The following is a 15,749-nucleotide window of genomic DNA, read 5'->3' on the forward strand; positions in this document are numbered from 1 at the left end:
CGCTGGGCTTTTGTAATAGAACCTGAAACTAAGAAAATCACACAAGATTTTGGGCCTAATGGTGAAAATGGCCATGGGCCATGTGAATCTGTTGCCAAGGTTTTTCTCAGTCACTTGATCTACTTTTACTATGAAATGTATTTTAAAATTATCTTAACATTTGGAATGTACGTAGACATTTTGTCAGATAATCTCAGAGTACACAATGTAGTAGAATGCATTTGCTTTAAGTCACAATCACTGCAATAAAACTTTTCTCTTTCTTCATTTTAAAATGGTCAGTGAATGTTAATGTTCATGAAAACTAACTATGTGAGTCTGCAAGAGCCAAACAAGATGAAAGAACATCTCTACACAATACTGTCAATGCATATTGGACTTGATGGGCAACACCGCTAGCTTCTCAGTGCCTAGCCTGCTATGACTTCCAAATATAACTGACTAGGTTGAGCCAACTAATGATTCTGTGAAGTAGATCAATGCTCACTAGAAACTATTCTATTCCTTTCACTTGGGACCTCACCTCACTTTGGAATGTGACCCTTGAGAGGAGAAAAACTAATGAGATTCAAACCGTGGTGAAGTTAACCTCTTGAGGAAAATTTGTTGAAAACAAAGAAAAATAGTTGTGGGTAACAAAATTAAATAGTGACCCAGGTTATTTCTTCCTATCATTGGGTAACAATAATTGCATGGTAAAGAGTAAGTTAATTTTCTTGGCTACCATTGTTTTTATGGAAAAGATGGCTTCCGTGGGACATAAACCACACTGTGCAAAATCCCACTGCTCAACTGGGAAAAGGGCGCATGTATATTATATAGTAACACTAACAGACTGAAAGCTGCTCAAGACAAGGATCATATCACTCTATATGTCTGACAGTTCTAAGCTCAACGTGGCATTAATTCTGAATTGGGCCATGGTAACATTAATAAACAAAACAAGAACAACAAGTTTGATGTTACAAACAGTGTGATAAATCTCTTCAAAAAGGGGAAAAAACAAACAAATAAGAAACAGTGTTGAAAGATACATTCCCATGCAATCCTGTTCACCAGCTACTTAGGAATACCTGAAATATACAGCCTTATCCTTACAGATAATATAGTAAAAAACAAAACAAAGCCCTGCTTTACTTCGACAAACGCAGGAACACAGCGCAACAGCATCTTTCTACTATGTTTTTTGAACAGTGGACTTGTGTGCATGCACTGACTATTACGTGCATGGAAGTCAGGCAGGCACAGAAGTGAGTGTGCACTTTTAAAAATGTGGGCTGTAATGACTCAGTGCTTAAAGCGTGGTCCTATTCTGAAGAGCAACTGTAAAGCTGGCACTGCTGTGTGTATATATTCAGAGACTGATCTGCTCACTATAATGGACAAAGCATGTTTTTATCACCTTTTACTCCCTTTAACACTCAAGAGACAACAAACCAAAGGAGCATCATTTACTATCGGGGAAGGGGAGCAGTCCCCATGCCCCAACCCTGGGTTTGCCCTCCCCTCTGACTTTTCATAGGTCTATATGAAACAGAAAAGTTATCTGATTAGATTTAAGATGTACTTTACCCATCCTGTTCTAACACTGGAGTTGCTTAAGATCTATCTTATTTTAATTGTTATAGATTAAGTTTTAATAATCATGTTAATATATGACAGGTACCATTATCTGTGGAGTTGTTAGTGACACTTGGCCCTGCCTGTAGGAGTTAAGGAATCAAAGTCTCATTTGTCAAGGGATCCTGGGACTAGCTGCAGTAAAAAGATCAAGCAAATTTCAAAACAAGCCAGCGTAACACATGAACTTCTGTAAAAGCATCTAAGCAACTTGGACCAAAAATTCTAATTCCAGTCACAGTAAAAATTCAAAGCAAGTTCTAGAGTATAACAAAAAAGGATTACAACATTTTTACAGCATAAGCAATTATTGCACTGCTCCCTCAATTAAACTGAGATTGACCTTTCAGCTGTAAATAAGAATACTTGTTTGCCAGAAAGAAGTGCCAATGATGAGCATCAATAAAGCTCCATCATTTCTCTATCTCAAACTTGCTCAAGCAAGCTTGTTGGCTGACTTACAGGTTGTAAAACTATTATTTGGAAATACAGTTTGCAGACAATGGCAGGTAGCAGGAGCTGAGCCCACAGACCAGCATTCAATTACACACCTTTACAAACTCTTACATTATGCATTCTAAATAAAATACAAACAGCAGGGAAGGTTGTGATAGGCAAATAGAGAACAGACATTTCTACAAGAAAATCAAACTCACTTGATGCCAGTTAGACTGCAGAGTCTTACTGTATGTTCAGCATATAGCATTTTTAAAATACTGTATTTCAGAATTTTAGTAATTTAGTAGTAGTATTTTAACATAATCATAACTATTATCTGTCAATTGATATCTAAAATGTTTTTCAATGCGCTTTGTAAAAGGCAGAAATGTGCTTTTCATATTAATAGGAAGACCTTATAGAGACTACCAGTTGTTTTCCTTAGGTGTCTATATCTCTCCCTCCCTGGGTCTATGTCTTTCCCTCTTCATCTATGTCTATAATAGCATTTTTAAGAGATCTATCACCATTGCACTAACACTCATACACTGCCAGCTGTGAGAATGGTGGGACATTACAAATAAATAAATCAGTAAAGGTAGCAAAGATAAGCTTGTAAAGGGCCAAAGGTCAGAGTTAAATCTGCATTCATTTGGATGCCTTCTTATGCATGTGCTATTACTACCACACTTTTGCATATAAACTGGGCAACTGTATGTGGAAACATGGCCTCTGACTATGTGCTTCAGTATTCAAATGTCTAAATGCTTATGCGCCTGGACCCTGAGTTTGTGCTCACACTTGTGGTATCTGCATACACAAATCATGCATGAAACTGCATCCTGCTCTCTGACCTCACTTCATGTAAAGCTGGACCTCGGTGTCGCTCTCTCCCCTTCTTTCGGGGGTCCACAGTGCCCTTTAGGCACAGCCCTACACAAGGGCTAGGGCGGAGCTCCATCACTCCAAAGGGAGAACTAAGATGCTCTCTGCCATGAGGAGCCAGAATACCTTCTGGGTACAGAGTGGCTGCGGCCCAACTGCTCTGTGTGTTGCTATTTACTTCTATACATTTGGCCAGCCTATTGTGCTTGCCAGTGTGTATGTAGGGGATTCTCCTTTTTATCACCTCCAAGGAACGTTGTACTTCCCGGTAGTAAATATAGAGCAGCCACTGTGCTCTGAACAAGCTGTAATTCTGAGTGGACTGGCAGGGGGTGCAAAAAGGGGTTCCCCCATACCGTAAACCTCTCATAAGAGCCACGCAGAATCTGGCCCTAAGATTTTATGTCACTTTCCCCTCATTAAAAGGTGCTACAATGGTCCTATATTAGAAAACTTGTAGTAGGGTGGTGGACAATTTATATGGGGAGAATTATGCTGCTGATCTGGACAATTTATATTTTGGCACATCTTTGGGATTTTTCAATGGCAACTAAAGTTCTGAATGGAAAGCCTTTGCTGTGAACTTTTGTTCAGACTGAAATATAATGTAAATTACACACAAAAAAGCTATGTTAAAAGAACGTTAGGAAGGCTGCAAAGACAAGGGCTGCAAAGGCAGGAAACGACAGTTTTACACTTCCCCATAAACCTCACTCTGCTCCCTTGTGTGTCCACCCTGTGTATTGTGAATAATGCAGGGTCCCTTTGGAAAAAATGGTATGCGATCGTAAAACTGAAGACTGTATCATAATGCTCGTGCCAAAGGTTGTACCAGTAACCTTAATTCTGCCATTTTCTAACTTGCAAATGCTTGACTTTGCAACTGAAATAACTTTATGTTAACATGGCTTTTTTGTATATCACTTCTTGTTCCCCCCTCCCCCCTTTTGAGTTGAAAAAGCTCATGTCCCATGTAATCATCCCAGAAAGATGACGACTTGCTAGGGCCATATACTGGCTCCAGAAAGTGTGGTCAGATGGTGGGGAGGAGCTCAGTCTGTCCTGGCTTTCTCTTCCGCTTAGTCTTTTCTTTCCCCAAGTCTGCCACTATAGCTGCTCTGGCAGCTGCCAGGTATTCCCAGTGCAGTTTGTGCTGATGCTTTGGTGGTGGCATGGTCCCAAATCTTTACAATGTTCACGTTCAGGTTAGTGGGTTTTGTTTATGTTTATTTTTTGCATGCTGACAATATTTTGCTGATGACACAAGTGAGAGAAGGTAAATGGTGATATTTAACAGTTTATAACTCAGCTAACCTGAATGGAATTTTATAGGACAAACAAAAGGCACATCTTTAGCCTGGGGTATTTCTCCTTGCCAAATTTCAAAGGCCTTTTGCCAATGATGGAGGTATTAGACATCTCCAAAAAAGATCACAAGAATGGTTTATAACAGAAAGTGTAGGAGCACTGCTTTACTGCGTTATATCCGAATTTGTGTTATATCGGGTCGTGTTATAACGGGCTAGAGGTGTATAACTAAAAAATAATTAGCTGGAAATAAACAAAGTAACAGCCATAAAACACGCAAATGCAAAACAGAAGACAAAACAACCAACCTGTATAATAATTTACTGTATTATAACTGTTAAAATATATTTTAACAATGTTAAATTGTGTGATTTTTTAAAAACTGATGTACAGCTCGGTTTCCTTGATTAACATGAACTTTACAGTGGCAAATAGGGCTCTTTAACATGTCTACAAAGTCTACTTTTTGAAATGTCCTTTAACTGCTAAACAATAAGCATTTCTTTTGATATTGTGAACATGGGTGAGGGGATTCTAAACAAGGTAAAAAAAATAAGCTTTTTATATTTCACTAAAGAAAAATATTTAATCATGGAAAAGAAACCAAAGCTCTTAGTTACCTCAAGTATTAACATCAGTGACTTGAATACTAGATTCTGTACTTTCCCTACCCACTGCAGGAATTAAATAATTGTATGTGATGCAGCTGATGTGTTGATCAATAAAATGACAACTAGAATTTACACTAAAAAGTTTAGTGCAATTCCAAGAATCTGCATTAATGAAGCAGGGTGGTTATAACAGAATCAATAGACAACCATCTTACTTAGTGAAGTGCATACATGAAGTATAGCTGAATTTTCAACACCCGATTAATATAGATTAAAAAAATAAAATCCATTCCCAGAACATGTTCTGTAAACAATGCAATGACAATATATCTGAGTGTGTAACGCACAATAAAACTTTAAATAATATTAAAGAAATTCCCACTTTAATTTTTATTCCCCCTTTCACTCATTTACACTACTGGTTTGGCATATGCACCTATTTATTTTACAGACAACCCCCCAACCTAAAGCAAATACTCACCAGCAACCACACATCACTGAACAAAACCACTAACCCAGGAACCTATCCTTGTAACAAAGCCCGATGCCAACTCTGTCCACATATCTATTCAAGTGACATCATCATAGGACCTAATCACATCAGCCATACCATCAGGGGCTCGTTCATCTGCACATCTACCAATGTGATATATGCCATCATGTGCCAGCAATGCCCCTCTGCCATGTACATTGGCCAAACTGGACAGTCTCTACGCAAAAGAATTAATGGACACAAATCTGACATCAGGAATCAAAATACTCAAAAACCAGTGGGAGAACACTTTAACCTGTCTGGTCATTCAGTGACAGACCTGCGGGTGGCTATATTACAACAGAAAAACTTCAAAAACAGACTCCAAGGAGAGACTGCTGAGCTAGAATTGATATGCAAACTAGACACAATCAACTCCGGTTTGAATAAGGACTGGGAATGGCTGAGCCATTACAAACATTGATTCTATCTCCCCTTGTAAGTATGCTCACACTTCTTATCAAACTGTCTGTACTGGGCTATCTTGATTATCACTTCAAAAGTTTTTTTTCTCTTAATTAATTGGCCTCTCAGAGTTGGTAAGACAACTCCCACCTATTTATGCTCTCTGTATGTGTGTATATATATCTCCTCAATATATGTTCCATTCTATATGCATCCGAAGAAGTGGGCTGTAGTCCACGAAAGCTTATGCTCTAATAAATTTGTTAGTCTCTAAGGTGCCACAAGTACTCCTGTTCTTCTTTTTGCGGATACAGACTAACACGGCTGCTACTCTGAAACCTATTTTATTTTAGGTGCTGTTGCAAAAGAGCTTTGTAAACTTGCTGTCATGTGTTCATCTGATTCTGCGGCTCTGTAGTTTGATGTTATTCTAAATCCCTCTTTCTACTTCCCTAACCACTTATCCCCTTACTTGGCATTTTAAAATCTCTCAACTAGTGCCTTTCTATTATGGGTGAGATTTTCAACTTATCGATACTTCCAGGAGTCAACTGTATTTAATTCAGTAGGCTAGATAAAAGCAATTTAACCGTTCTTTAGTTACGGTCTAACAAGCTTGTGTTTATGCAGTAACATAACTACTTTGTGCCATTTTAATCCCGATGTTTATATTCAGGACTGTACTACAGCACTGAGAAATAAGATGAGATGAACCAAAGTTATTTAATAAAATGGGTTGAAACAGGAAAGCTAGAAAGAGGGAAAATTTATGTGATTCCAGTTCTAGTATAATCTGCAAAACAGGCCAGTTCAGATAAGATCTGATTTTATTGCTTTCCATTTTTTCTCAATTGTTTTGCATGTTCCTGTAATGGGGCTGCTCACTGCGCCCTGCTGGGTTCAGCCTCCTGGCCCTGCTCCCCAATGAGTCAGGACCACTTCAAGCTGGTGCAACACCCGTGCTCTTTATTCCTGTGTCCGGTCCCCACCACCAGACTCCAACTATTTACAAATTATTTATAGATTTGTCCTAGCACTGGCCTCAGTGGCAACAGGGTAGCTGGCTCCTGGCGCCTTCGGAGCCTACTCTCCCCCTCCTGGTCTCCACCCCCCTTCTTGGGCTCACTTCCTCCCAAGCTTTTTGCCCCGGTTAACGAGGCTAGCAGGTGTGGCCAGTTTCCAGGCCAGTCTTAGCCAGTGGCCCAGCCCCAACCCATTTCCCATGATTGGGGCTGGAGTGGCAGGAGCTGATCAGGGCTTCCCCTGCAGCGCCCTGCCACAGTTCCCAATAGAAAATGTCTCATTCAAAAAAGATCTAAACAGTAAATAAGGTTGCACCTTCCTTCTTTTGGATTCAACCATTCAAAACTAAATGTTATATTACAGAAAACAGAAAATAATCTAATTAAAGGTAGGATACCATGCTGTATACTACATTAAATAATAATGTGCAGTGGAATAGTTCAGTTTACTCATGTCTGGATATATCAGAACCTTACTCATATACTTCTGAAACTGACAAAAATTATCAAAAACTACATCATCAAAGTGCCTTGACAGTTCTTAATTATGGATGTAAATGCTTTCTTTCAGTAACAATAGGATTTACTGTTTTAGAATCTATCTGATAATTCAGAAGTAAAGAGCCTAATCTTGGAGAAAATAAAAAAAGGTTGAGCTATTGATTTTTCTGTGTTCTTTCCTCTTCCTGCCAAACTGGTCTAACTGTTAAATGTTATTAATTTTATAATCCATTTTTTGTATTAGTTAACTTAGTAAAAGTCTTAAATAGTGGTAAGTAAATCCTGAGGTAAACAGAAAGAGCAGATATAAAAACATAGCAAGTCAGGATAAAAAGCACGCTATGTCCTTGAACTCATAACATTGTAGTAAGCAATTACCTTAAAGAAGTAGAGAAGCCACCCACATAACAGCACTGTGGCTTTGTTCCTTATCTTCAAAGAACAAGCCACTTGCATCTGGATCAAATCCTTTAAACAATACCCGAACACTCAACATCAAAGCACATTCATTTTCTTCAGTTATTTAATTTAATTAACACTAATACAGACATGGATTTAGACTCTGATTTCTGTGTAGAAAATCCCCAGAAAACACATTCAAGAAATTAATCGATTTAATTTTAATTTTGTAAAGATTTTTCCCCCTTATACCTGACAGGAGCTCCTCTGCTCTGTGCAGGTTTCAGCAGGATTGTCACAGTACTGTCAGTTTGATTCAAAGGTGTTTCCTGTTCATATGGTGGCATAGATGGTGCTGGGGGAAAAAACAAGAGGCAAAATAGACTAATTATTTCTAGGTTTGTTTTAACAGTTTATTTTAAAAATCGATTTGACACATATAAAGATCTCTTTAAAATACAGAGCTAGCACAACATCACAAGTTAAATAATAGATAATTAAGTAAATGACTTCAGAAAAAACAAAAACAAAACACAGAACTACAATAAAAACTAAACAAAAAACACACTTCATGGCCATTTTCAAAAAGCAACTAGTCAGTTTGGATACCCAACTTGATATACCTTCAAAGGGCCTGACACTCAGAGAGTGCTGAGAACCCCAGTCTTCATAGGTCAAAACTTTTTTTTAGTTGGCAATTTGAACATCCAAAAATTGAAGCATGCAAAAATCACCAATTACTTTTGAAAATGTAGGCCCAACTTTCTTGCTACAAGTATGGTGGATGGACATCAGAGATACCCTCAGATCTTGTCACCATGGACGTTTCAGCTATTCGTCTAGCTAGTGAGGCCATCCTTAGCGTAGACACCATTTACAACAGTGTAACAGGATTAGCATTAGTGCAATTTATCCCAGTTAAAACCAGAGTAAGCTGTGCTGGTGCAAACTGTCTACACTGGTGCCTAAATCCCTTAGTTAGGTGGTGGTTGTTACTTTTTAAATTGTCATTAAGGACTTCGCATCATTCTGTGCATAGGTTGGACAGTGTTCAATTGCTATTCAATATTTTCTTTTATCCTCACTGTTCAACGTTTGGTCCTAAGCCTTATTTACTGCACACTATTCACTGATTCGTAGGTTAAAAGGCCAGAAGGGGCCATTGTGATTTCTAGTCTGACTTTCTCCATAACACAGGACTTCTCTGAATTAATTCTTGAGTGAACTACTGCATATCTTAAAAAAATTTTCTAATCTTAATGTAAATGATTCCGGTGATGAAGAGTCCACCATAACCATTGGTAAATTGTTCCACTGGCTAATTACCCAATTAAAAAATTGTACCTTGTTTAAGGTATGAATTTGTCTTGCTCCCGCTTCTAGCCATTGGGATCTTGTTATAACTTTGTGTGCTAGATTGAAGAACCTTCTATTATCAAATTTCTGTTCCCCATGTAGGTAGTTACAGACTGTGATCAAGTCACCCCTTAACTGCCTCTTTACTAAACTAAACATAATGAGCTCCTTTAGTCTATCACTTTAAGGGCTTGTCTATATTACCAGGTGGATCGACGGGCAGTGATCGATCCAGCGGGGGTCGATTTATCTTGTCTAGTTTAGTCTAGATGTGATAAATCGAGAACTCTCCCGTTGACTCTGGTACTCCTGTGCGAGAGGCACAGGCGGAGTTGACGGGGGAGCGTCAGCCATCGACTTACCGCAATAAGTAGATCTAAGTTCGTCAACTTCAGTTACGTTATTCACATAGCTGAAGTTGTGTAACTTAGATCGCTCCCCCCCACTCCCCCAAGTGTAGACCAGACTTAAGACATTTTCCAATCCTTTAATCATTCTCATGGCTCTTCTCTGAACTCTCTTCCATTTGTCAATATCCTTCTTGAATTGTGGACACAGCATTCCAGTAGTGGTTGCACCATTGCCAAATACAGAGGTAATATAATCTCTCTTCTGCAACTCAAGATTCCCGTTTATATATCGAAGGATCACATTTGCTCTTTTGGCCACAGCATCACAAAACCATCACAAAGACAAATTTATTAATTTCCCCATGGGTTTTTCATGGTGTTCATCACCATACTATCTGAGTGTTTCACAAACGTTAATTAATTTATCTTCACAACTGTCCTGAGAGCAGTGGCGTAGCCAGGTGGAATGAACAGGGGGAGTGATCATGAAAAAAGGCGAAACCCGCTGCGGCGCTTTTACTCACCCGGCAGCCCTTTTACTGAAGGGGCGGTGCTCCGGGTCTTCAGCGGCACTTTGGCGGTGGGTCCTTCACTCGTTCCTGGGTCTTCAGTGGCATTTCGGCGGCGGGTCCTTCACTGCTGCCGAACACACCTGGAGTGAGTGAAGGACCCGCCACCGAAGTGCTGCCAAAGACCCTGAGCGCTGCCGGGTGAGTAAAAATTAAAAGGCACCAAGAAATTGAAAAGGCGCCACTTCTGCTCAGTGGGAGAGCGGCTGCTGCCCCGCTCCCCCCTAGCTACGCTACTGCCTGTGAGGTGAGAGGATGGTATTATCTCCATTTTACAGATGGAGCACTGAGACCAGGAAGATTAAGGACAAAAGTATCCACTAAATTGGAGTGCCCAGTTGAAGACACCTAGGACCAGATTTTCGGAGTACCTAGTATTATATAGCACTTTATATATTCAAGCAGAGTTCCCACTGATTTCAGTTGCAGTTATGAGTGCTCAGCACTTCCACAAATAACGTCCCGAGGTCTCAAGTCAGGAACCCAGAAAATGAGGAACATACAGTTAGTGACCATTTCTGAAAAGTTTGGTCTAAGTGACTTGCCTAGCTTCACGCAGGAACTCTGTGGCAGAGTCAGACATAGAATTGAGTTCTCCAGGGCAACCTTTAACTGCCTTAACCATGAGATCAGCCATTCTCTTCCTGCAATCCCTTACCTCATTCACTACACTCCTTCCAACTTCTGCAAAAAATAAGGAGTCTTACAGGTAACAGTCTCCATTACTACACCATCTGATTCGTCCCTAGAACAGGTCCAACTGTGCACTGAATGAGACAAGAGTCTTGTGCAAAAAATAGACTATATCATAATGCATATACACAAGGTGGCTGATTAAGGATGCAAAGGCATCCCTTAATTCTGGCATTTACTAACTTTTGAATGCTTGACTTTGCAACCTTACTAACGTTCTTTTAGCATAGTTTTGTCATGCATGTAATTTCCCAGGTTTTAAAAAAGCAAACTGAAAAAAAAAAAACAGAAGTTCCGTCATGTGGCATCATACTGTCTCCCATGTGGCCTCTCAGCGGAGTTGGAACCCTCAGATGTCCACACAGATCTCTGCTACTTGACCTAATGAAGTAATTGACAGCAGTAGGAGGTTGCCATCCTCTATGTGGACTAGCACTAGAGGGGGATGGGACACTTTGCCAGTGGTTTTCACAGATAATTGCTGACAGCAGAGAAATGGGAAGACTCAGGAACCATCAGCTCCATTCCAGGCTCTGGAAGGGAGTGTGCATAGACTTCAGCTCATTTCCCGTAAGCTTCACTCCTTCTTCCCCTTCCCCTCCAACCTATCTGTGTCCAAGTCTTATCACTTCCACACTCCTAGCTCTGTATCCCAGTCCCATTCGCTTTGCCCCCCCAGCCCCAGCCGCCACACCTCAGGCTTCTCATCCCGTCTCCTTGCCCAGTCAGTCCTAGACTCCCCCTCCCAGCTCGTCATCTGTGTTCCGATTTCCCCGAGTTCCAGTTTGTTTTCTTCTCCACACCCAGTGTCTGTCTCTTTGCACAGCCAGGGCCAGTCCTCCACCCCGCCCGCCCTAACTCCTTGTTCCCAGTCAGTCCCAGTTTCCCCTTCTTGTCTCTTTGTCAGATCTGTTTCTCCCTTCCTACTCAAAGGCTCCCAAACTCCATCCCTGGGCTTCTCTCTCATCCAGTCTTTCCCTTCCCCTCTGCTCCTCGGGTCTTCTTGTCCCAGTTCTCCTGCCACATCCCAGTTCCTTGTGTCTGTCCTCCCCTCACCACCAATATCCCCCGCCCCCCCCCACACACACTGGTCCTAGTACCAGTCTCCTTGCTCAACCAGTCCCAAACTCTCTCCTCCCTCCAGCTCCTTGTCTAATTTCATTGTTCCTCTCTTGGTCCCCTACCACCAGTTCTCTCATTGGTCCCAGTCCCTGCCTCTCAATCTCCCCAACGCCCAGTCCTAGTTTCTCTTCCCCCACCCTCAGCCCCAGTCTCAGCAGACTCCTAATCCCAATCTACTCCTTTCCCTCCCCCCCTTCCAGCTTTGTCCCCTCTGCATTCAAATTAGATGGTTTCCTCTTCCATGCTGTCTGGATGTCAGTAGGGTGGTCACCAAGAGCACAGGGGAGACAGGCTTCCTGTTCTCAGTTCTGGTGCTTGGCTCCACCCTAACCTGGAGCAGCTGGGTGCAGACATTACACAGAAAGTCTTTCTGAGACCCCCACAGCCTGGGCTGGAGCATGCTCAGCTACTCCTTGGGAACGCACAGTCTGGTTAGCACAAGGAACTATGACAGACTCAAGTATGCTCAATGGAGGACAGAATCTTCAGAGACTTTAATTGCTAAATTTAGCAAGTCTCTATGGCGCATGTATGAACTGTGATTTTTCAAAGGCTTATAACTTGGGCCAAATGTGGAGGGATTTTCACAGTAAAAGGCACATCTTTGACACAAAGTCCACCCATCCTGCCAAATTTCAATTTACTAAGCACAGTGGTTGCCAGAATTTTTTAACTTTAACTTGAGCAAAACAATGCATTATTTCCTAATTTTGTTCCTGGAAATGGCTGAACCATGTTTGCTGAAATAAAAAATAATTAAAAAAAACAGCCTGAGTCAGACAGCATGGAACATTTTAGCCTGCTCAGTTGAAGTTTGGCAAATTTATAAGCAACTGAAAACAGGGTCTTATAATGGGAAGTGTCAGGCAACTTTAGTAGGTGGTGCTACCAGCGCTGCCTAAAACACCACAAATTTACACAGGAATCACTTTTTCCATCATTGACAAACAGCCAATTCTGTGATGAAACATGGCAACTGTTTAATAGTGCATAACACCACTATTAGGATAGGAAGTTAAGTATATCTTATTCTACTGAAAATGCAGTAGAGATTTAAGAGATTAACATGTAATTACACACATTGGAAATTGGCCAGGATAATTTTAAAAAGTCCTAGGAGATCTTAGCACTTTGGTTTTACATCTCACTAGAGAAGGGTACTGACAGCACAAAGCGTCCTCTAACCTCACACTGGAACACTGGTGTAGGACTGACTCAGAGGGAAGAGTGTCACCTACTGAATCATCCCCACTTCCCACACTACTTTAGGCTGGAATTTTTAAAGAAGCCTAAAGGAAATAGATGCTTAACTCCTATTTAAAATTCAGCGGGGACTGGGTGTCTAAGTCCCTTGGGTTCCTGTGAAAATCCCAGGAATAGGCATTCTCTGTTGGTGTCCCACCAAAAAACAGGGGTAGTCCTAACCCTACCTAGATGGGGTGGGGGAGGCTAATCCTGCTGATTGCTGGTGGTGTGGGGAGATCTGATGTGCTCATGGAACCAGCTGGTGCAGCTTCATGGGGGCATATCTTACCCTCAATGCATATGTGTAATTCCCATTCATGTTAATGGGAGTTACATGGTGATTCACCACCATTTAAAAGAGAATAACTATCCTAACCTTTCAGTACTGTTCCTAACTCTCTAGATTTTCCTCCTCTTCCAATACTCTGTTCTTTCTCTCTATTCTCATAGGGCCTGATTCTGCCACCCTCACTCACATTGAGTAACATGTTACAATGCAAGCAGTGCTATTGGTTTCTTGCAGACAATGGGAGGTGGTGTGGGGGAACTGGATCCCTAATCTTTACATTCCAGTGCTTATTATGTTCAAGGCTTTTTAACTGATAATCATCCAATGAATTTGTCCCTACAATTACGAGGTACAGTAATAACAAAAATTCCCAACTTGCATTTATTGCCCTTCCCCAAATATAAATTCCTTACTGTACTTCTGATTAATGCTTTTGCATTGCTCCCTGTTCATTCTACCACAAAGATGAAAAGTTACAATGAGATGCGGGGAGAATAGGAGTAACAGGGACATAAGATGAAACATACTGTACACATATTAGCTTGCTTTATATTTTCCAAAAAGGAATGTTGGGGGGAAAGATAGCTAATGAATTTTTGAGGAGTGAATATTGGTCTGAGACCATGCTTCAAGTTCATTACTGACTGTCAGTTTAATTCCCAGAAACATGGTAGAGAAGCTGAGTATAAGGACACCTCCACTACAGATTTGGAACACATTTTGTCATCAATTATATAGGTGTTTTAGAGCATGCAGTAACATCGCATTCCATCAACGAAGGGAATAAAATGTTCCTGAGTCTTTGGGGGCTTTAAGAGATTGTGCATGGGCTTTTAGAGAAGTTGTGTCTTCCTGCTCTCTGAAAACCACAGGTCCTGATGTTCTTGTCTAATGCAGTTTCAAATCTGCCTCAGTCAACATGCCTGTTAGGAATGTGTGCAGCGTGGCAATTCACTACACTTCCTAAGCGAGTGCTAGACATGGAGCATTTCTGCTGTACTCTCAATTGTTCATGCCACATTAAAGAGATTTTCCAGCACTGTTACTGTAATAATTTAGAATCACGTTGAGGCTGAATGAGCTCTGAATGAAACTGTCTCAGATTCATGTCCAAAAAACCCTATGCAAAATTTTGCAACAAGCAACAGCTGGGACTGACTCCAAAGGCATATAAATCACATGTTTTCTTGGGTGATAAGTTGCATGGTTCTGAACCAGTACTTCAAAAACTGTGTATGTTCTAACTGATCTTCAAGCACCTGAAAATTATTCAAATACATAAACATATATCAGTTTGTCTGGTGCTTTCAAGGAAGAAAACTGATTTTATCTTTCTGACAAATTGCCTGTAAAGCATTAAAAGAGAGGTGAATAACAAAGAAAATAATGGTTATCATAGTAAGAAAACAGAAATAGTCATTACTTTAATATAATACCTGATATTTTAGTTGTGAATTGGTTCGTGATTGGAGGTCCAAATCCTTTGGCTGTGCTAGCTCTAATGGTAAAAGAATAGGTGGTCCCAGGATACAGTCCAAAAAAAAGGTAATGAGTTTCGTTTCCTAGCTTCAAAACTCGCCCACTTTGATTCGATAAATCTATTTCTGGGTCAAAGGAACTGACAGCCTTGTAGGTGATCTGCAAAAGAATAAGAAAGTTATAAAATATCTTGAGCAGATGGACAAAGATTGTATCTTTATCCCATAAACCCTTCTGATGTATGCACTGTCAGACATTTTATGATAAGCAATCTTCCTCCCTTATACTCCTCAAATCCTGAATCCAATGAAGGGACACAGGAACTCAGCCAAAACTGTTATGAGTTATTACTTTTATAGATACAGGGATTTAAAGGCAGCTAGATTACAACTGTAAAGGATGGGTTCAAGCTTAAGTTAATACCTTTAAGTTGCTGGCTTTCACAATGTCATTTTTCTGAAACCATATTACTGTTGGTTTTCAACAACAAAAAACAACAAAAAACCACAACAAGCAAAAACAGATACGCAAGTGACAAAGGTGTAGCCTCATTTCTAAGCTGTCTGAATATAATTACACTTTGCACTGAATAAGATTAGCCTCACAAGATGACAAGGGCAGTTTTAAGTGAATGCCTCACAAAGTGGGTGACACTTATGCTTCAGTCTGAAGCTCATGTCTTATAATTGCTGCATTGTAATTCTTCAGGTTGTGATTGCATTGCATGAAACTCAGATTCCCATTTTGGGAAAAAAATGTTAAATATCAGCAAAATATATCCCTCATTTTTCGTTCCTTCCTTTCAAATACTGTTACTTGTTTTCATTAAAATAGCAATACAAGTTCACATTAATGTACTGTGCAGTGTTTCTACTGGCAACTTAACATCTATGAGCTACAACAACAGGATAATTTAAAAACAAGG

The 15,749-nt window shown here is 40.4% G+C and overlaps 1 protein-coding gene across 12 annotated transcripts in view; it reads right to left on the reverse strand.

Moving 5' to 3' along the window:
* Nucleotides 1-15,749, reverse strand: part of PTPRM (protein tyrosine phosphatase receptor type M) — a 690,156-nt gene that overhangs the window by 263,147 nt on the left and 411,260 nt on the right. For all 12 annotated transcript variants that reach the window (XM_034762641.1, XM_034762634.1, XM_034762636.1 and 9 more), the window contains exons 10-11: nt 14,782-14,983; nt 7,974-8,076 (exon numbers count right to left, since the gene is read on the reverse strand). In XM_034762641.1, the coding sequence (XP_034618532.1) occupies nt 7,974-8,076; nt 14,782-14,983 (305 nt within the window). The remainder of the gene's footprint in view (nt 1-7,973; nt 8,077-14,781; nt 14,984-15,749) is intronic.

This window comes from Trachemys scripta, chromosome 2, assembly GCF_013100865.1.
Source record: "Trachemys scripta elegans isolate TJP31775 chromosome 2, CAS_Tse_1.0, whole genome shotgun sequence".
NCBI classification, from domain to species: domain Eukaryota; kingdom Metazoa; phylum Chordata; order Testudines; family Emydidae; genus Trachemys; species Trachemys scripta.